The sequence below is a fragment of the Neodiprion lecontei genome, chromosome 1, assembly GCF_021901455.1.
Source record: "Neodiprion lecontei isolate iyNeoLeco1 chromosome 1, iyNeoLeco1.1, whole genome shotgun sequence".
Lineage (NCBI taxonomy): Eukaryota > Metazoa > Arthropoda > Insecta > Hymenoptera > Diprionidae > Neodiprion > Neodiprion lecontei.
In genome coordinates, this window is record NC_060260.1 from 855,372 (window position 1) to 877,132 (window position 21,761).

The following is a 21,761-nucleotide window of genomic DNA, read 5'->3' on the forward strand; positions in this document are numbered from 1 at the left end:
AATTAATTATTGAATCGGACCACCAATTAGATTTCCCGCTCGGCTGGAACTATCGATTCCTGCGTGATGCGGGGGCGACTAAAAGGACTCGAATTTCGTTGTACCGGATTTGTTTTTTTTCGCCCAGAGACGCGAACATTCGTTTGCGCTTTTCCAGTATTCTTCAATCGTCGCCGTCTCGAGGACCGTTTACGTTATTTAGAATCTTCTCGGATTGGGTAAAGGCCCTCGAGATGATAAGAGGGGGGGGGGAAGAGATTTCCCGCCCCGTTGACGTTTCGCATTAAACTGCAGCCCGCTGCCTCGATTCTTCCTTCCGGTAATTGACTGGAAACGCTTAGTTTTATTTCTACAAAATAATACGCCACTGCTGTAGGAACGGGCAAATGGCAAACGGCTCCTAGAAACGATCCCCCATTCCCCTCCCCTCCCTCTCCCTCCGCTGCAGCTTCTTAAGGGTTCCTTCCACCCTGACTGCTAGTTCGCGGAGACTTAACCCAGGTATATTAAAATCTCCTCACCCCTCTGAGGGGTGTAATTGAAATATTTTCCATATTTTCTTCCCGCTCTCTTACAGCTATAATTATTATCTAATTCTAAATTTATCAAGCGTTATTACATGCGTACAAATATTTAGCTGGTTGTACGATTTTTCTGCAATTACTTTCCCTCGAGGATCGGGCATGGTTCGCGCTTATTTATAAGGGGATGCGAGTGGGCGAGGGGATTTTTCCAATCGAGAACCTGTGTCCCGATTTTCATCCCAGCCTCGGATTCGAGGGGATCCCCGGACCTTTGTTCCCCGAGTATTTTCGCGGTTCCACATAATATCGTATGGTGTATAGTTATATACCTACCTGTAACGGTCTGCTATAGACGTATATCGGAGGGCTGCATCATCCGTCGTGCGAACAATATTATTCAAGTCAAGAATTATTTGAAAAGTTCCGTGTCTCGAGTACTGTATTATAACTTTATAATGGTTTTCTATCTACCTGGCTGGAGGTCGAATATGGGCACGAGCTCGGGGATCGACGTCACGCACACACACACACACACACACATACACAACATGGAAACTTGAAGAGGCGAGAGAACGGTGGAGAGAAAGAACCGAACGCGGCGAGATTTTTTAATTGTATTTAATTTTGTGTGAGTTGTTTTCCTCGTTTTCTAATTCGTTGTTTTTCTTTTTTCCCTTCGCTTCCCGCTCTTCATCTTGACGTAATCGACGTTGCGGCGAGAGCGTGGAAAATTATAATTTATTTCACCTTTCGCGGGAATATAAATGAATTCTCGAACCGACGCGACGCGATGTGATTCTCCCTAAACTCGATTAATTTGCATCGAGTGCGAGGATAACGTGCAGGCGTTGAGTTCGGCGTATCAATTTCCGAGAAGAAAGTCAATTAACCAAAGGAATCGAGGGAGAAAACGCGGTGTAATTGTTCATCGCGTGCAAGGATCAAACCTCAAAGACGCGGGGGATCAGTGAAATTTTTGTTTCATTAATCCATATTTATGAGCGAGCTCTGCACAATGCGCAGAGATAAATGGGTCTCCGGATTAATATTTATATCAGCCAGTTTTACGTCTAACTTAACGACGTCGTAAATAATATATCGACAGGAATATAATGCGAATATAATCGGTCCATTTCTCACCCATCGCCATTAGCCGTGCCCCCGTGCAGCTCCTCCTCTCCTCTCCTCTCGTCTCCTCTCCTCTCCTCTCCTCTCCTCTCATCTCATCTCATCTCATCTCGCCTCGCTCAACCTCGCGCTCTGCGTAACTTTCCTCAACTTTATTTACGCCGAGAAAGAGAAAAAGACGGTAAAGAGGGAAGGATTGGTACGGCACCGTCGCGTTGTCGCCCGAAACTTCCGGTCGGTTCAACGATGTCGAATCCCCAGGAACCGTATGGTAAATTTATCCCCCCTAACATATCCGTCCGGATTTTTTCTCACCCACGAACAACGGTTCAGCCGTTTAACTCTTCTGCAGCAGTGACGCGACTCGGAAGATAGCCCGACCTTTTCAAAAAGGAGTCAGGGTAAAGGACTTCGGGTACGACGGTTTTACATTCGTGTCGATTCACCTATGCCCAAAACGAGCAGAAATTACGTTGTGAGTAAATTATCGGTTAGAATCAATGCACACTAGGGTGGTTTTTTTTTAAGCTAATTTATATACACATAGATGTGGACATAAAAATAAATTTCCTACCTCCTCCAGGTTTTACGACAATCATTTCTTCAGTATTTGTCACGAACTTTGCGAGTGACGCGTGAAAAAAAAAGATAATGAATGAACCACCCTAGTGCACATCGGTGTTCAGATACAGAAACAAAAGGTTTGCATTGTCATGAATTATTGCCGTTCGGTGTTCTGTCGATTCTTTTATTTTGAGTGCCGGCGAGTTAAGCCAGATATAAATGATTCCTCGACTATTCATCTCCGTATAACACGGACAGGTTCACGCTATGAATAATTAGCAACCGGTGCAAGCCAACGATACACCGAATTAAGGCTGAATTTCAACGTGCCTACACTCGAAGACTCGGAACGGAACGCGACATCGAAGGAATCCGACTGTCTGAGCATTTCACCGGCACAATTAAGCGCCGTCGGGTGACCGCCCCCCAAAACAGCCCCCGGCTACCAGACGGCGGAAGGCTGTCAGTGCCAATACCAGAGTCTGCTGCCTCCCCCTTCCCCCCCCCCCCCCCCCTAATTCTTGTCTTTCTCTCTCTCTCTCTCCCTCCCTCCCCTCGGCCATCTCGATGGGCGCACGCCGCATCCAGTTCCACGTAATCCGCGGCCCCCGAGGACTCGAGCGTAGGCGAAGCTTTTGTCCGCGGTCTTTATTGCAAATACATATATAAAGCTCAAGATTGCGCGTTCGCATCTGGGCAGCCGGTCCGCGTTTGGTCGAGAGATTACGCGATGGGGAATGTAAGGACAGCAGCCGTTTCGCGGTAATCGGGTGAGCAAATATTCCGAGTGCTAAGTAATCGATGAGGAACTCGGCGAGGAGCCCGTATACAGACTTGAATTGGCCCTGGGGTCTAACTCGCTCGATCAAGTCCCACGGCGGTAGAGTCCAAAGTCAAGATTTGCCGGCGACCTCAACCTTGCCGGTGGTAACTCGACTCCTGCCCCACTTGATCAAGTCACGCCTCAGCTGGGATCGGGACACCCTAGGCTTGGAATTTGCTTCCGAACCTCGAATCCGATCCTACTTCACGTTACTCGAGACTGATGGGTTCCGCGGTTCGTCATCTTGAGGTTTAATAACGGTTGGAAGATAGCTAGTCAACGCGTTGAAGTTAGTTTAAGACAATTTTAGACAACAACTTTCGGGTAGTTGACTTTGCAAAATATGAACGTGTTTTCTTTGTCATGTTTTTGCTAAAGATGTATCGTTAACGTGACGTTAACAACTTCAACCTCGTAAATTTTACCAGTCTTTTCTTCAGCTCCAACTTTGGTATTTCGCATGTCTCAAGAGTATTTTGCTAAGCTTTTATGCATCTCGATGAAACACGCGAACGTGATTTTGCACAGTCTGCTTGCAGCTCTTAGTACCGCGGTCAGCCTCGATACGCGACGCGACATCAAAGTGATTGGAAGCACCGGGAAAACCGGTGAGAAGCGCCTAAACCTCGCCCTCCGGCGGTCTTCTCCTAATTAATTAACGGTGCAGGAGCAATTAAGTGCTCGACAACAGACTCCCGCTGTTCATCGTGGACACAAGCTTGCTCTTTGTGGTTTGAATAACTGATTACTTCCTTTTTCGCCAAGTGTACGTTTTGCGACTTGAAATTATTTTCGACCAAGCGTCGCGCTTCTCTCATAATCGTCGTTCAACGGTGTCTCGAGTGACTGATCGAAGTCATTTTGTCAATCTATCCGACAATCGAACGGTGGACAAATTAATTTCTATCCTCCTATCCGATCCGACGCTCAGATTTTTAAACATCTGAAAAAGCTCGGGTAACTACATCGATTAGTGATCTTCAATTAGCGAGGTGCGGTTTTTAATAGATTGCTGTGCCAAAACTTTCCGGAAACCTGGAATCGAGACAAATTGCGTATTTATACAGGGGCCTGCGAGCGTATCAATATCTTTCTGTTTCCTCCTCACCCCGATATTGCTCCCCCCTCTTTCTCATTGTCGTCGTTCCCGTCCTCTGAGTCGGCCACGTTCTTTCTTCTTTTAATATTCTCCCTCCTTCCTCTCTTCTTTCTTCTTCACTCTAGGTAATCATACCGACCGAGCCCCCAGTGGCCGCCCCATTTCATCCTCCACCCCCCCGTCCCCGGGAGCTTTTTCCTCATCGTCGGGAAAACAAAACGCGATCGACAAGTTTGCATGTAATAACCATGCTGCTGAGGGATCCGGAACGACTCGGTAAAGCGACGAGGAGAAGAACCATCCGGTCGGTACGACGATGAGGATGAGAAGAAGAAGCGGAGGCGAAGGGGATGGAATCCTACGGGCTGGCCCCTGGGTGCAGGGTATAAAGGAAAGCTCTGAAGAGTCGCTTCCCGTAATAACATGACGGTAATTGGACGGCCGCGAACACCGCCGCATGTATACCCGCATCATAATTATTACCCTCGACTATAACGGCCAATTAAAGACGTGCTGCAGTGATACATCCCTCGATCGCCCGTTATTATAATAACTCATTGTGCATTGGGGTGCATGGTTCATTGATTCGAATTTTCTTTTTAACGTGCCGTAATTCGCGACAGATACTGGAACAAAAATTGTCGTGAGACCTGGAGGAGGTTGGAAAATATTTAGAGGTCGCTAACAATTGTTGTAATATTTTTTATTTATTTTCATGTATACACCTTACGGACTTGTGCGTTTATATTAGTTTATATTTTCCGTATCGTGGTCCAATTAATAGTTCACCAATCAACAGCAAACTGCGCCAAACAATTCCGCAGTTGGCTGTTCTCGTATTTTATCCGAAAGATTAATCGTCTCGAAAAAATTTGGATAACAATTTTTATTACCGGAAGGGGAGTATCGCGTCATTTTAACGTAACTGTTTCGTTTTCAATACTGATTTTTATGAACAATAATTAATTGAACCACGATAGAAAAAAAATAAACTAACAACAACTCATTCAGGTTCGGAAACAGTCTATAGAATTCCCCGAAATTTCTGTTGCAAACGGCTAGACCCAAAATGTGTACTTCGCACCATTTTTACTGAAATTATGCGTCATAAAATTAGCCAACTTTGGGGTGAATTTAGGGAGCAGGAGACACGTGGCTGAGAAAATGTCATTGCCAATTTGTCACCGACGGGCGCCACGAGGCCGTAATGCGAGATAATAATACAGTCGATATCCGGCAGGCTAATGACGCAATTACGTTCGACGCACGGCGGTTCCTTGAATCGGGAAGCAGGAAGCACTCCCCGCTATTCTCGGATTCGGCGAACCCGGAATTACTGAGTTTTGCGTAGCCGTTGACCCGGATACCCGGTTAATCGAGATGAGGTGTAACTCCCGTAACGAGACACTAACGATCACCGCCGTCTAATGCGTTCGGATGGGGGAAACTTAATTTTTCCTCGATCCTGAGACGCGGAACGCCAAGGACCGCCGCCTCCTCTTCAACGGTCATTAAACTCGAAACCCGGCTGCTGCGCTGCTGCCGCTCTTCCATCCTCTCCTTATTTCACTTCGACAGAGGACTTCCGGTGGCCTTGACGCTCGCCCCGGGAAGGAGGAAAAAACTCATCGCCCTGATGGAATTTCCTATTATTATGAACTTGATTCTCTGTTTGAGTAGATAAAAATATGTCGCTTTTCAATTCTGCATTTCATTTTACGAAAATATGTAGCGGACGACTTGATGTGATAATATGTTTGTCGTTCTCCTCGAATTTTCGCGATAGAAATATATAGAAGAAGAAACTTTTATTTCATTCCTCTCGCGACCTACTTTTGCCTAACGATCTAGAAGAAGAAAAATCAACTTATTCATAGACGAAGAACAGAGTGAATAATGAGTGAGATATAACGATGAAAAGGGGCGTCGATCAGATCGAAAGGATGGACGTTGAAAAGGCCGCGGCTCATTGTCGGGGAATCGACGTTTCTCGGCCGCCTTTCTACCCTGTCGCTGTCTGACTGCTGACAGACAATGAGATCGTTTAATTTACGGGGAGTCAATTTGTGGCCCGGGTAGATATTAGGCTCCTCTCTTTCTCTCTTTCTCTCTCTCTCTCTCTCTCTCTCTCTCTCTCTCTCTCTCTCTCTCTCTCTCTCTCTTACCCGTCTCGTCTCATTCCGTCTTCTCTCCTCTTTGCCAGATATAATAATAATTTGGCTTGCGGCTTCTCTGCAGAACAGGGTTTGTTTTAATTAAAAGTTGAAATCGCGCTTAGGTCAGAGGTTTTCGGGATCGAATCTCCCGGATGATTCCCATTTTCTCCACCCCGGCGGCAGAGGCAGTGGGGGTGGATATGTATTTTCGCCGACACCGCGGCCGAAAGCTCTGAGAAGAAAGCTGGGAAATACGAGGCGAGGGTACGGATAGCTTGCCAATTATTAACTTAATCCCTCGGATATCAAATTTTACAATAAACCGATCCCCCGGTCAAACTTTTGGAATATCACACCGACGTCGCCGGTCTGTTTGCTCAAACTTTTCCATTCCCGTCTTAATCGCGAAGACAGGTCTCGTTAAACGATTCCCGTGTACTTTTTTTTTTTTTTTTTATCTTCTTTTCTTTCTCCGTTCTTCTCTCTTCCCTCGGTGAAATACTCGAAATTAATTATACGGGTGAAATAATTCGATCAGGGAGTGGAGAAAAAAAACGAAAATTAGAGCCATACCGAACCCTCGCCGCGGCACCGAGTGAGGGTGAAAAAAATTTTATACAATCTTCTTTATTGCCAGGAGAAGGAGGAGGGAGGGCTAATTTGCGGCGAGAGATCAAAAATCTTCCCTTCCTTTTTCTCTCTCTCTCTCTCTCTCTCCGACTTGCAGAGTTTGTTTCGAGTCCTCAAGGCGGCTCGTTGACGAGTCAAAGGGCTCGAAGGACCCAAAGGACTCGCAGGGAGCTGCAAGGGTTCCGGACACGCACACGCGGGGCCAAATCGCGGCTTAATTGTAATTGAAGTGCCTGCCGCTTTTCTTTCGCAACCCTACCACATTCCCGCACTTTTGCGAACGAAAACCAGCCCCAAGAAAACAATTGTTCGAAAATACATATATTACAACCGTAAAGAGAAACAGCCGAGAGGAATGACGGAAGACTTTCGCCGAGCCCTCGTATCCGGGCAACGAAGACTAGATTTCGTCGTCAAACCCGTCGAGAACGACACTCGAGCACCTCTCACGACCCCTTCGGCTAATTTCCTCTCCTCTACTCTCCTCTCCTGAAAACTTTAATTGCCGAAATTTACGTTCCCGCGGGTTGAGAATTTGGATATATTCGCAGATAAACGGTGGGAGGGTGAAGGGGGGAGGGGGGGTGTTCACTCCGCGCGAATTCACGGCGATGCTGAACGTTAGAAAAAGTAGAAAAGAAAAACAACCACCGCGTGAAAATCCCATTGCTGTAAATTTCCCTCTGGAAGAAAGAAGAAAGTTTTTTTATGCCAAACTTTCGGCCTATACACGCTGGGAAATTAGTTGAGCTAATACTGCCATTTAAGGATCTCTCCAGAGAGGTGGAGGGAGGGGCGGTGAATCGGAGGAGAAAACGGCCCTAATTTCTTCGTATTCCAGAACCGTGACCGGGTACGGGGATAACTTATAACGAGCATAATTAGGGTTTGCGAAACAGTTGAATAGACCGGGCGCGTGAAGTGGTCTTTAACGAGTTTCTTAGCGGCGGCTTAGGGTCGGTCGGTCGGTCTGCAGGATGAGGGACGAGGGGCGAAAAGCTCTGCCGCCGGAGCTTCGGAGCTGTGCCTGCACGTTTGTCAGAGAACCGAAGCGAAGCAGAGCGAAGTCGAGAAACTCCGCGGCTTTATTTCGCCGCTAATTTCGGGTACAACTCGCCGCCGTTAAATACCGCTAACAATTCGCAACCTCTTTGATGATATAGGCTGGCAAACAGCCCCGCCTTTTTTTCCGTTGACGGGGCGCATTTTCGTCCCGGAAGATTATTTTCACGGGGTAGAAATTATAATTCTGCAAATTAGAGAGAAGTTGCGGATTTCTGTCTGTGAAAGATTTTACGCCACCGAAGCGGAAGTGAAATAATATCACCCGTGAATAATTATTACGCAAATTTTTTTCCTCGCAGAGGTTGTTTATTCCTGTAGTGTATAAAGCATGCAAACGGGTTTAAATTCTGCCTTAATTTTCATCCAGGCGCCGCGGAACGACTCGACCCTTCGTTAATGCGCAATAACGCCTCACGGCTCTGATGATTATGAAAATAAGGTAAAATTTTCGCCCTAACGCGAAATTTAGACACCGAGGGGTTCTTTTCACGGGGGGCTTATAATGTTTTTGCAAACAAGCGGACGATATTAAAAAAACGACACAGTCGGGTCCACTTGTTATTATATATCTATGCCTATTATACTTATTAGATGTAAATCTGTAACACATAATTCTTACACAGACAAATTGCATTCGATTCGCGTGCGATAAATTGAAAATATTGGGTACCCGATGCGACGCGCCAATTCGCAATCCAATGCATATGTTAGACGCCGGTTTCAATTGTGTGAAATTCAATTTTCAAATCACTCGGACAGGATTGCCAGGGACCACGGGTCAGCGAATAAGAACATCTCAACCCCCTGAAGTAAGAACAATCGATCAAGATTTATTTTCTCAAATCATTCCTCGAGTGACATCATTTTTTTGAATTCTCCACTTCCGAAACTCTAAAAAGTTCACGACCGACAGTTTATCAGCAAACTGCCAAACGAAGTTACAAGTTCAGAACTTTCTCCGTACAGATTTCGATTGAACAAAGCGCGCTGAAAAATCTTTCAAATGAATTTCTACCGTAGCATTGTAAAATTTACAACACTGATCAAATTGCCGCAGACTTTGCGCGGGGTGGCCGACTATATATATTTTCTACAACTCGACAGCCTCGGGAGGTGGCTTAATTAATTGCAATAATTAAAACCGAGGCATAAGCAAGCGGTCCAAGGCGCGTACCTGTACATACCTTATATACGTATATACGTATACATCTGTCTTACTACTGAATATGCAAACCGACTGTGCTGCAATACTTTGCTGGCACCCCTTAACCCATCTGATGTCTTCCGTCTTCCACGAGAGCATCCAACCATCCCTTTACCTCTCGCTGTGAGAAACCAGCGACCGAAGACGTTGGCAGGCAATTTAAGGGCGGTAAGTGATAAAAATTTTCACCGATAAGTTGGATTTACCTACAAAAAAAAAAAAAGAAGAAAAACGTAGCGACCGAAGTTTTTTTTCTCTTACTTCGCGCAACGAAATAGATTTTGCGAAAAGAATAGCGCCCCTAATCGCTACAGCTGGGCTCTAAGCTTATCCTTCGGCAATTGCTGGTGCTGCTGCTTCTGCAGAGTCGTTTTGCGTATAGATTACCCACTGAACATTTACATTTACATTCACATTTACATTCACGTCTGTAAAACGAACCTGACCGGCGAACGAGGAAAGGGGTCAGCCCGTTCTGCCGAGAATTCAATCCCGTAAACGCGCAAACGACGCCGGAACTCCGAGGTTTCGGGGCGAAAACGAAGGGAAGGGAAGGAAATCAGAGGGATGAAAAGGGGACAGACTACGATCAGGATTACGCTCGTTGAAGTGAGACGGCCGAGATACCCTGGAGTAGGCTAAATCAGTACCCCGGTTCGACTAATTTTCAACTAAATTTAACAATTCGACTACCTTTCCACGCCTCGCCCTCCTCGTACAGATCGATGGGCAATTTTATATCGTTTCGGGAGTAGCGATACAAGGCAGGTTCTGGATACAGATTCCTACTACCGACATTTTACCGACACTTCCAATATTGGTCCCAATTTACCAACGGTCGATAAACAATCGGTAAAATGCCGGTACAGGAATCTGTATCGAAAATCGGCCTTGTATTATTAATTCCAAAGACGGTGGGGTGGGTTCTTCCAAGTTCACTGCAGTGAAACTGGAACGAATGAACGGCGTGTTTGAATAAATATAAGTACGTTGAAAATGGAATAACGTACCAAAACATCTTCGCCGCTTGTATACTCTATTCGGTCCGCGTCATGTCGGGGGTTAAAATATTCCCAGGCAGATATTCGCTCGGAGCGTTGCAGGGTTACGTAAGAATTTATAAGTGAAAACGAAGAGCTTAACGCGAGGGAAGGTAAGGAATGCTGGTTTCTTTTTTCTGCGAGAAGAAAATAATTGAATCAGATCCGAGAGGGAAATCAAGAGTGCGGAAATAACGAAGGCAGGCATAGGACGCGAAAGGAAAGCAGTAAGACGGTAATTGACAATCGGCAAAGGACTAATAAGTGGAAAATTGTTAGGAGCGGACGAAGAAAATTAAACATTCCGATCTTTTTCCCTACGTAATTCGATGCTTGAGAAATGGATACTTTTTAAATTTTTGCCACTCTCCGCCGGCTCGATAAACGTTTTCACTTCATTCATTCGTTCGTTTGTTTTTGTCAGCCCGGCTCAACCGCGCGGCTTTTGGATAATTAAATCGGTTCGCATTCGATCCCGTCGTATACAAATCCATGTACACATGTATGCTGCTACGTGTGCAGCAGCGGTTATCCGACCCGATAATGTCGATCGAAAACAATGCGGCATTCTTTGCGACGATTGCAGCGTCACGAATTGAATGAAATTTCAGCGTCAACGGTCAATAATTTACGGATTCAATATTCCCCTTTGTTCATATCCCCACCCGTTTGTCTGTGCTATCTTTTCGCAAAGCACTAGAGCCAATCCAATAATTACAAGTGAAATCGATTCGAAGCCTTTCTCACGCCATTAATTAAGACACTATTGAGTCGCAGGATTAGTGAGGCGAAAGGGAATGGGAACGGGAACGGAGAAGAAAAAGTATGCGAGACTTTCGAGGCGAATGAGTGAAAAAAGAAATGATAACGGGCACGCGTTAATCTTTATATCGAGTAAACGGTGTAACATTATCGATTAATATTACACTACGTAACAAGGGAATAAAGTCTAAGATTAATCCATCGGGTGGAATATTTCATATTTTCCGCAGATGAGGGAGAAAAGTTGAGAGATAATAATATGCCACTTTTGTCCCGCTTTTCAGGTAAAAAAAGTTAACATTATCGTTGAGTCGGGAATAAAAGTAATTAACACGAAGCCGCGGCTGCAAATCACTCGACATCCGCTTCGCGTGGGATACGACGAATCGATTCATCCATCTTCTTCATCATCTCCGCGGCATGAAAAGCAGACACTCGTGTCTGGGTATGATCAAAACACGGCGTATCGTTTGGACAGCCTTCGGAAGGGCGGTAATCAACGTTTGACGTTGAGACGCGGCTGCAGCTCTCCAGGATTAATCCGAAGCAGGCCGTAGATCCGCAGCTGCCTCGGATTGCATGCAGAGATCCACGCTCTCTGCACAGCCTAGCTCTCGCGGGTGGCGATGATGAACGTGAGAAGAGCCGGAGCCCGACGGCTTACCCCCAATTCAACCTACGGGAAAAACGCCCCGACTCCCGTCTGAAAATTCGCAGAGATTATAAGCCGGGAAATATATTCCAAGATAAATTTCGGATACATTCTTCGATTTCAATCTTCGGAAACAGATGATCAAGTGGTTTCATAAAAGAGGAATAAATCGCTCGAAGATGGTTCCGTACCTGCCTTCGGTATTAGAATTTTGCCTCGGATAGCTGTGCTATGTCTATACGATGTTATATATATATATATATATATATATATATATATATATATATATATATATATATATGTATACCTTGTACATATACATATGCAGGGACATCGCCGCAACTGATTTATTGTAGCCTGGCTGTAATGGGAGCAGGTCGGGTAAATTTATTGGAAGGTTATTAAATTCTTGTCTAATATGCCGGAATAATGGGCTCCGGTGTCCAGGCCGCCGCGATACGAGCTTTAACGCGAAAGCTCGGGGCCGCCGCGTTTCGTACCCCTGCGGCGTCGCATCCCTTGGCGATAAGGTTGGGCGAGAAGAAGTGAAATCGCGTGTACGCGCGATACGCGCGCGATGTTCCTTTGTCCCCGAAACTTGGTCATTCACGGTTCCGTCTCCGTCATTCCGACCGGAAAGACCGCCGCGTGACGGACGACAGGCGGCTGCGAAGCATCGTCGAGGTGCCGGATCTACTTGTTGGGTGAAGTGATTAATGAACATGTTCAATGTAACAGATTAGATCCTAGTCACAGGTGTACGTGTAATTCCCGCCGCGATTGCTTCTTGCCGTCTGAAACTATGCCGTAGGTATTATTAATCAAACGCGATGCCGGATGCGGAAATAACACGAGTCGTACCTACGTTCGTTTTCGATTTCCTTCAAAAATCTTCACGGACTCGGTGGGGGGAAAAGGAAACGTAAGGTAAAACTTTTCGCATTGATCTGTCAAAAGCGCGGCACAGACTCCCTCAGGTCGCGATAATCCCGCGAAATCTGTCTCCATTATGGGGGTTATACCCGCAGGTGTATTCCCACGGTGCCCGCGGCACACGACCCCGTTATAAAACTCAATTCTCTGAAAATCTGGGTCGATTTGCAAGGGTGGTGCCTCCCTCTCTCTCCCTTCCTCTCTCTGCTAGGTGCGCACGATAATCTCCGGAGGTATAGGCCATTCTTCATTATCCGTGTATGATCGAAACGCACGCGAACCGCGCTGTGCCGGGATCGAGAACCGGAAAATCCCCCGGAACTCGACCTACTCGTTCACCATTTAGCTCACCCTCTAAACCTCACTCGTTTCGATGTTCATGGTGCGTGAATGTGACAAAAAAAAAAAATAAACTGAAAGAAAATGGAAGGAAGGAACAATGTCACGAGGTAATTTTTGGTCGCGAAGGATCTAACTTGTCGAGAATTATTTGTACGTCGCGTTTTAATATTCTTAAGCTCTGTCTCAAAGTTTTACTTGGGGTCACCCCATGCTACTTTATCCATCCATCCATCCGCTCAATTATTCACCGTTACACGTCGGAGAAGAAAGAAAAAAAAAATCGAGAATAAGAAACAGTGCGTGAGAAAAAAAAAAACCAAGTCAACGTCCACAATTCTGTTACAAAAGGTACCTACTTATAATTTGAAAGCGAACTGAAGGGCGCTACACCTTGTGATACACAGTTCGAAAGAACAGGCGTGTGTCTGGGAAAGAAAAAAAAAATATGACAGAAAGAAAAAAGAGTGTTTTTGACAGAGAGAAAAACAAAGGCTGACGATGAGTTGAGGAAAAAAAAAAAAAAAAAACTCGAAGGGCTAGAAAATCGTGAAGGGTGTAACGCATACTATACATATGTACCTGTAATAATATCTCGAATAATTTCCAGTTTCGGGCTATAACTCTGACTCGTGAGGTAAAAATTGTTCTTTCGAAGGGTGGGTTTGACGCGGGCCGGATCCCCCGCCCCCCTGCCGACGGTAAACGTGGTATCAGATTCTAAATTTATAATAAGCCCCAGGGCGAGCTTCGGCCCGATCCTCGCTCGTGTCAGTCCCTCGTCGCGCCGCCCACAAACTTCTTGCTCTCTGCTCGTTCCCCGGGTTTTCCTTTCGGAAAACTTACCACCCTTACAGCAGGCTTGCCGCTCTTCTCCCTATTCGCCGCTGCATATTTCATTCGATCAAACATATCGGATTCCCTTCCGATCATACCCTCCACCCTCCACCCTCCACGCAAAGTTTACGGCTAGACCGCGCTTCGCCTCTGTATATACGGAATTAAAATTTAATTCTTTGACCGGTGATTTTTTCCACTGGATGAAGAAGAAGAAGAAGAAGAAGCAGAAGAAGACTAGGCATTCGTCACGAATTGGGCAACGCGAGGGAAAAATCCGCAGGTGCGACACTCGATTCGAAGCTGCAATAGTGTCGCTGTTTATACGGACGAGGCGTGGCACGAGAGTAATTACTTGAAAAGTTTACCATCGGGGCAGAGGGAAGAAGGGGCCGAAGGGGGACGATAAGAGGACTCGCCGAGTCTGCATCAAGTGGCAGCAAGTCCTTATTCCCTCCCCTTCTGTAAAACTGGGCTGTACCTGAATTCCGCCGAGATGCAGGGACGGGGGGCGGGGGTGGCAGAGCCGACCTGTCGCCGTTATAATTAAGAGGCGCCAAGGTTAACTACCGCCGCCAAGCGGTGGAAACACTCGCAACGTTCCCTGTCCATTCGCAATTCACCGTTTCGAGTAATAAGTTAAACAGACGTGGTGTTAAGCAAATGGCTGTTAATGTTTAACGGCGTTATTTCGGGGGTTGGGAAATTCTGTGAGTCTTCTAACATCCGCTTTTTCTGCGGCAAATATCTTAAATCGCAGACATCGACGTTTATGCGTAAACAAATTCGGAGAGGCTGCACGGTCAAGTATGAATAATCGATGAGCTTGCAACCGCTAGTTTTTTTTTGCCCACCCCCAATTCCCCCGTGAAATGTGGGAATGCTACGAGGTTGTGGAAAGTTGGAAAGAAAAACTGTCAGGTTTCCTCTTGTGAGCACGTCTTTATACCACTAACAAGAAATTAGGAACTTTTGCCGAAAATTACCCGGAGACATTTTGACTCCATTATCATCTTCTCGGGAAAGCTCCGTTTTAAGGGTTGACGAGGACGTCCCTCGGGATCGATGAACCCCGCGTATATGGCACTCGGTTATCCTGGACTCCGCGTTGTAACCACGTGTAATGGAAAGAGAGGACGGGTATACGACGGTCAATGTAGGCCCTGCCTATAGCGAAGAACAAACAAGGATGTATGGAAATTTACAACCCTTCGCGTGGGTCGGGCGGTTTGGAACCAGAAGTGGGTACCACGATAGTGCTAAAATGTACATTGTTTCTCCTCGTTTTTTTACGAGAGATGGGTAATATCCTTGTATACCTTCTCGCCGTCGCCTCTTTTCGTACTTTTCACCTTATTTTCCTTGCATTCTTTCTCCCCATTTTGCTACCGCGGACAAACTCGATCTCGGTGCGAGATTTTTAGACGAGACGGGGTCGAAATTCCGAATTCGAAGTCAGGTTTCGCCACAAAATAATTTTGAACTAGCCGCTTTCGGAACTTCAACCCGGCCCCTTTTAGAGGGATCGTTTTTTAAATACCGATTCGATAGCCTTACGAACCGACAAGCGATTTTTCTATATTCTCCCACAAGAACCAACATGCGAGCGTATCGTGATTGATACCGGGCAAAGTGAAAGGGGTGAGAAAATGGGGGTCGCGACTCGTCTACCGCGATGTCGCGGCTGCCGCTTCTTCTTGTTTCGGTCATTCTTCTTCCTCGTTCCTCGACTTTTCCGTCCGCATGTGCGAGGATGCGACGCTCATTTTTCAAAAAGCCTATAAGTCAGCCCCTCGCATATTAAAACTAGCGTCCCTCGCCGTTCCTCGAACCCAGCGCTCCGGGCTTGCCGGAGTAATTACCTGCCTACCCGTCATGCATCGCTGTACATCCCCCTCGACTCCCTTTCTCCTTGTCGACTTTCGTTTCTACAGCTTCCGGGCCGACTGCAGGTGTGCACCAAACTTTTAAGACAATGAGGAAGCGCGGCTGCGATCTGTGTGTGAATTATTTCTGCACGCGGTAGATCGTCGTTGTCGTATTCGCCAAAGTTAACTTCTCGATTCCGCTGATTGAATAATAAAACCCGTTTCCGCTGGTTTCACAAGCAAGAATTATTACCTACGGAAAAGATCGGGGGTTGGAGACTCGATACTCCAAGGACTCGATAATTCAACTATTGTGGTAAAAAGAAGAAACTTTGCAGACGTGATCGTTATATTTCTAGAACGGTAGAGAAAACAACGGACGGTATGTTTCTTAATACTTGTAATAATAATTTCAGGAAAAGGAAAAAATAAATGAGAAAAGAAGAAAAAAATACAAACCGGAGCGAGGCAAAGTGGTACTCGGGTAATTGTAGAGCCGGGAAACGCGAGTGCCTGCTCAGGGAAGTATAAGAACGAACAAAGTTCTCTCTCAATTTTCTCGACTCCTGCGATCAGAAATTTCTGCCCTTCATTTTATCCTCCTCTCTTTAATACGTGTGGAATAGCTGAAATCGTTGAACATTTTTTTTTTTTTTTGAACTGCAACATTTGTACCATCCTATCAAAATGTTTTATCGCGGTATTTATTGCTTCGGCAATCGTTAATATTTTCTATTGATATGTTAAAGTTTCTATTGTTAAAATAATGTGTTGGCTAGCGGGAAAATTTGCGGTGCGGTTCAAACATTTATTACGCAATATTCTGCATCGTATTTATTGGAGGTTTAAAACGAGTTTAGCTTATCTTGATTTGATAATATCTCTGCCATAATTCACGAAGAATCTAGCGAGCTGAATAATAATCAATGGCTGTATTGTACTATAACGAAGCAGTTAAACGTAATAAAACCTCATTACATCGGCAGTTCGGATGCGGGCAACGAAATTCACCCTCGAGCCGATATCGCGGTATGTTTTCAAGCAACGAAATGAAATTACCGTACGGTGAATTAATTTTAATCAACAGGAACTCGAAGCACGATCGAGGTTTGCAGTCAACCGCACGTGCAGTTCCGGAATTCATTAAAGGAGACTCGACGTTTGAAATGCTTGTACATATTCACTCCGTTGTACAGAATTCCGCGAGATGTTTCTCTAAACTCGATAAAGATACCGTACGGTGTGGTTGAAATTTTATACTCGATGAAAAGTGCAAAACTGTTGCGGAATTCTGCAACACGTGATGTAGGCCAGTGTTATAACGCCGCGGCGTTGAAAACAACTCTTGTGTGGCAATATCACGTCCCTCCGGGGAATGTTGCGGGGCTTCGCCAAGCTTTAAATTTGCATCTCCTACTTCCTTTTACGCCCCGGGGTGCAGATGTCGAGGAGTATTAACAAAGCCCCGCGAGATGAGTGGGAGAAATTTTGAAAAAGGGACGTTGTTGTACGGGAGAAGCGCAGCCTATGACTTATATGTATTCATATGTATATACCTATATACAAGCTTCACTGCAAGTCCGTTTTTAAAACCCCTTCCATATTTCTGTTGCAGCACAGCCACCGCTCGACACCGGTACTTCTAATCATCTCGCTAGCTGGGATCAAAGTATGCAGTCCAGATGGAAAAGTGAGTTTTTCGCTACCTTTCTCTTCCCTTATTTTATTTTCACTTTTTCCTTTTCTTGTTGTTTTTTACTTCTTTCTTTCTCTCTCTTCTTTCATTACCGTTATGCGCCGACTTGCGACTTGTCAGCGGGATGTTCTCCCTTCTCGGTACAACCAGCTGCACCCGGCATTTACGTCGGCGACGACGAAGAAGAAGAGGGTGCGGTGTCACCCCGCGGTTTCTGCACGACTTTTAGCGTGCTTGTTCGTTGTTTTTTTTTTTTTTTTCAACTTACTGGTTTCGTTCCTCTCTTTTTTACCCCCGGCTACTACCCCACCTTTCTCTGGAACCCATCGCAGGCCGCAATCACCTCGGGCTCTACAAAGAAACTCGGCCAAACCGAAGAGCGAGAGAACGGGAATAATAGTGGAGATGCGGGGGTGAGAAATGCGAGACGAACGAACGAACGAACGAACGAACATGCAGCCCGCCCCACACAATATCCCACTAGTCCCGCTTTTCAACAGCTGCCAGACATTTTTCATTTAACTTTTCTCCACCGCTCATTCTCTAGTCCTCGTTCTCTCGGTAACCGACTTTTGTTCGAAGCCCTGTTGCTTGTCCACCGCGAGTGGTTGGATTGACCGACTTACCGAGAGACGGATGGATAGATAAGCTCTTCTTTGACCGCGTTCAACCCTCACGTTATATAATTCCTTAATCGTCGAAAGTACTCGGAGTGTCGCATTTTATACAATCGCGCGATGAAAAACTGCCGAGTCCTCCTTCGAGAAAACCCCTCAAAGCAACGCTACGAGAGCATCGGACGAGACGTATATCCAGAGGAAGCCGTTCGGGGCTGAGGAGGGGATACACGCCCTTGGCGACAAAAGGTTGAAAACGGATGACACATCCTCGCCTTGTCTCGCGATATAACCATGAAATTACTCACGGACCATAAACCGTAACTTCGGCCTTGCAGTCGTTGGTCATTAAACCCGGCATTGCGAGTTTGCCGTGACGATGGAGGGGCGGGCACCCCGAGGGTGGAAACGCGGAAGTTGATACGGTCGGAAATCGGCTGCGGGAACTACGCGCGCCCTCCCTTCCTGTCGTTTCCGTCACTCCCCAAATGCGAAAGTCAACTCGAGTCAAGTCAAGTCGAGTCAAATCGAGTCAAGTCAATGTCCGAGCGCGCCGCGTCACGCAGGATTTCCCGCCTTGCGTCCCTCCTCGAGATCATCCCGAACAACGGTCAAAGTACCAGAAAGCGGCACGGCTCAACTTACGGATGTCGTTGAGTGGGCCATATTTTTTCTTGTTACTCGCAAGTGTAGAGCCGAGCCTTTGAATGTCGCGAAAGAGGTCTACGTCATACGCCGACGAACCGGGTCTCTTTCTTCTCGACGATCGGCGGGTATGATTTGATCAAATGACGTGGGAGACATCCGCCCTGGCAACCATAGACGACTCTGCAGCGAGTACGTCTATGCCACTTATCTCGAGTTTAATGGGGAGTGAGTGCGCGGCGGGATGCCTGGGACTCTGTTAGAGGAAGGTGAACATGGCGCGGGATCCACGTGGGAGCGTCGGTCTCGCTTTCCTCCTTCTCCTCTTCCTCCTCTTCCTCCTCTTCTTCCTTTACGCTTTCTCTCATTTTCACCCTCGCGTTGCTTTGCCCGTAGAAATCCCGGAGGACCCGCGGGGTGAGTTTCGCGGCGTGATTGACAGCGCGAATGAATCCAAGCAACGGGAACTAATGCCGGCGGTAGCTCTTATCCTCTGTATCGTTGTCGTTCTCTGATTGATGGGGTCTCTTAACCCGAGACACAATTTTCTCACCGGTCTTCTTCCTCTGCCAGCGAGAGTGAGAAGCCCGATTCTTCCGGGTCCTGCAGGGATGCGACAATACAAAGAACCCGGATTCACCCCCCGAGAACCCTTTGAATTAAACCTCAACTGCCCCGATTTCGGCTCCGTCGCCTTCCGCCTAAATCAGACCCCGAGGCGCCGCGAAGCACGTCTTCGAAACTTTGAAACCCTCCCTCCACCCTTCCCATTGATTGCCGCGACGTGAATTCTTCGATCTAAAGCCCCGCAGTGCTTTATTAACCGTTGCTTTGGATCCTTACGATTCAAATTTCTTAGTAAATTGTATTCTCGGTTATTCTTTATCGCGACGAAAAGTATAGCTCAGGGCGGGATGAAAGGAAGAAAAAGAAGAAGAAGAAAGTGAATATGAAGATGAAGAATAAAATAAAGAGACCGCTATTTGGTTGGACGAAATTGCAAAAATTTTTTCGTCAGGGTGTTCGAGGGATCTCTGCTGAAGCGTAGGATCAAATTTCGTTCCTCAGCAACAACCTGTAGGGTTTTCCCGGGCATGGGCGGTAGGGGCGTGTAGGATAAGCCTCTCGTTACAACTAAGTCAGAATCTCCCAGCGAGACCCCCGGCCCCCCGTCGTGTCTCGCGAATTACGACTCCAACTTGATGAAGAAAGTTTGTCCTGACCGTCGAGGCGAGCCGATAGCGGCACGCGTTTAGCGAACGGAACGCACCGCGGGATAATTTGCTTGGCTTAGGTGAAGATCAGCCTCGAAGATTATATTCGGTGAAAATCGTTGCGGTATTTATTCAATGTTTTTTTTTTTTTCCATCCATCCGAGTTGTTCTCTGCATCTTTTCTCAGCTCGTACACCGAGTCCAAAAGTTCACGAAGAGGAGACAATCTTTTAAAAAGTTTTCAAATTCAGAAGATATCCTAGGGCTTGGATCCCAGGTCCGGAGGCGGAACCCGGATCGGGTGTCGCGACGAGTTCACCCAGAGGCGGAGGAGAGTCTGACGTCGGTGTGCAGGGCAACTATATTATGGGTAAAAAGGAGAAGAAGAAGAAGAAGAAGAAAGTTGCATCCATTAAGGAAAGTACAAGGAAAGGACTCTGGACATCGGAGAAGCCCGTTAACGTCACACGCCCCTCGATTCCCTCCGAAAACTGGGGTTTTTAGGGTGGGTGCCAACCACCCTCAGAAATCGTATCGCAATACAAGAGAAGAAATGAAAAATACAGAAACGACTGTACAGCCTGCCGTCGGGGTATGCAGTGATGAAGAAAATAAAACACAAAGATGTAGGGAGAATTCATCTCATTCTGTCAAGAAAATATTGAAAAAGTTTCGCATCTCATCTCGAAAGACCCAGAGCAGTGTCACCGGCTATGTACTCGATCGACTGTCGAGAAAAGGAGAGGAGGAATCAAAATAGTGGAAAAACGAGACGGTAACTTTATTATTGGATGTAATTGTTCGATCGGTAGAAGAAGAAAATTATTGGGGGAGGAGAGAAAAATACGGCGGTTCTTGTTTCTTTCCTATTCAGGTAAAAGTTGGCGGGAGGAGAAACGAAGTGCGGAATAGATCAGTGTTTTTCACGATAATGGATTTGGCGACGAGTGGAGTGAGGAGCTGATTATACAGAGACTCATCGTGATGGTAAAAGGAAAAAGACGGAAATAACGACAAAGCTGTCGTTTTTCACCTTTGAAGGATAAAACGAGGTAAGTGAGACACGAAACTGCAGCGGCGGACTTAAGCTGACTCGGTGCGCATTCACCGGGTCTCGTGTTGTCTGGTGTTTTGACTCCTCTCCCGCCACCCGGAAGCCCGATAACTGCAGCAGCCGCCCCACGCCAGCCTCTGTTGCAAACAGGATTATTACCCTCGTCGTTATCATCATCGCTCCCGTGATTGTCTTAAGACTTGAATAACCGGCTTAACTGCCAACCGTAAAGGGATACATTAATGGTTTTATCGTACACGCTGCAGGGGCTGTTGGAAATAAAAAGCCGCCGCAAATTCGAGGGATGCAACGCCATGCCGAGCAAACAACGACGTCTGCTGTGCGAGACGTGAGAAGCAGGTTGGCTGGATTCCAGGGACGCGGAGGGAAGGGAAAGGTACTCGAAGGGATTCGAAGCGAATTAAGGTCAGGAGGTCGAAGGACGGAGGCGTCAAGCGCTCGCCATTAATCAACGTGAGATCATCAAACAATTTTTATTCACTGTTTTCTGACTCTCGTGACTTGCGTATGCAAGTTAGACTCGGCATTGTATATGATTCACACTATTTCAACGAACACCTTAAACCCGTTAAACAGCAACGATGAAACGTCATTGCATTATTCGTTAAACCATCGATCCCAACGAGGTGATTCTTCGCGATGGTAACCAGGTCAGTGCATTCAGCGGGATCGAACTGGAATCCCACCGCTGTCACCAAATCCATGTTACGAGCCCGGCTGGTGTCACCGATTCTAAACAAAAGAACGCCCCGTTAGGCGAGAGCTGACTCGACGAGGGAAAATGGGCCGAGGTGGACGAGGTGAAGAGCCGACGGAGAGATGTGGCAATCGCAGGGCAAGCTTCAAACAATACCGGCTAAGCAAACGCGGCGTGTATATACACAGGGTAT

The 21,761-nt window shown here is 46.5% G+C and overlaps 1 protein-coding gene across 7 annotated transcripts in view; it reads left to right on the plus strand.

Moving 5' to 3' along the window:
• The window catches only part of LOC107228058 (tensin-3), a 91,976-nt gene that overhangs the window by 34,334 nt on the left and 35,881 nt on the right, over nucleotides 1-21,761 (plus strand). For 5 of the 7 annotated variants that reach the window (XM_046737018.1, XM_046737014.1, XM_046737025.1 and 2 more), the window contains one exon: nucleotides 17,240-17,314. In XM_046737018.1, the coding sequence (XP_046592974.1) occupies nucleotides 17,240-17,314 (75 nt within the window). The remainder of the gene's footprint in view (nucleotides 1-17,239; nucleotides 17,315-21,761) is intronic. The other 2 variants (XM_046737032.1, XM_046737008.1) reach the window with 1 other exon arrangement.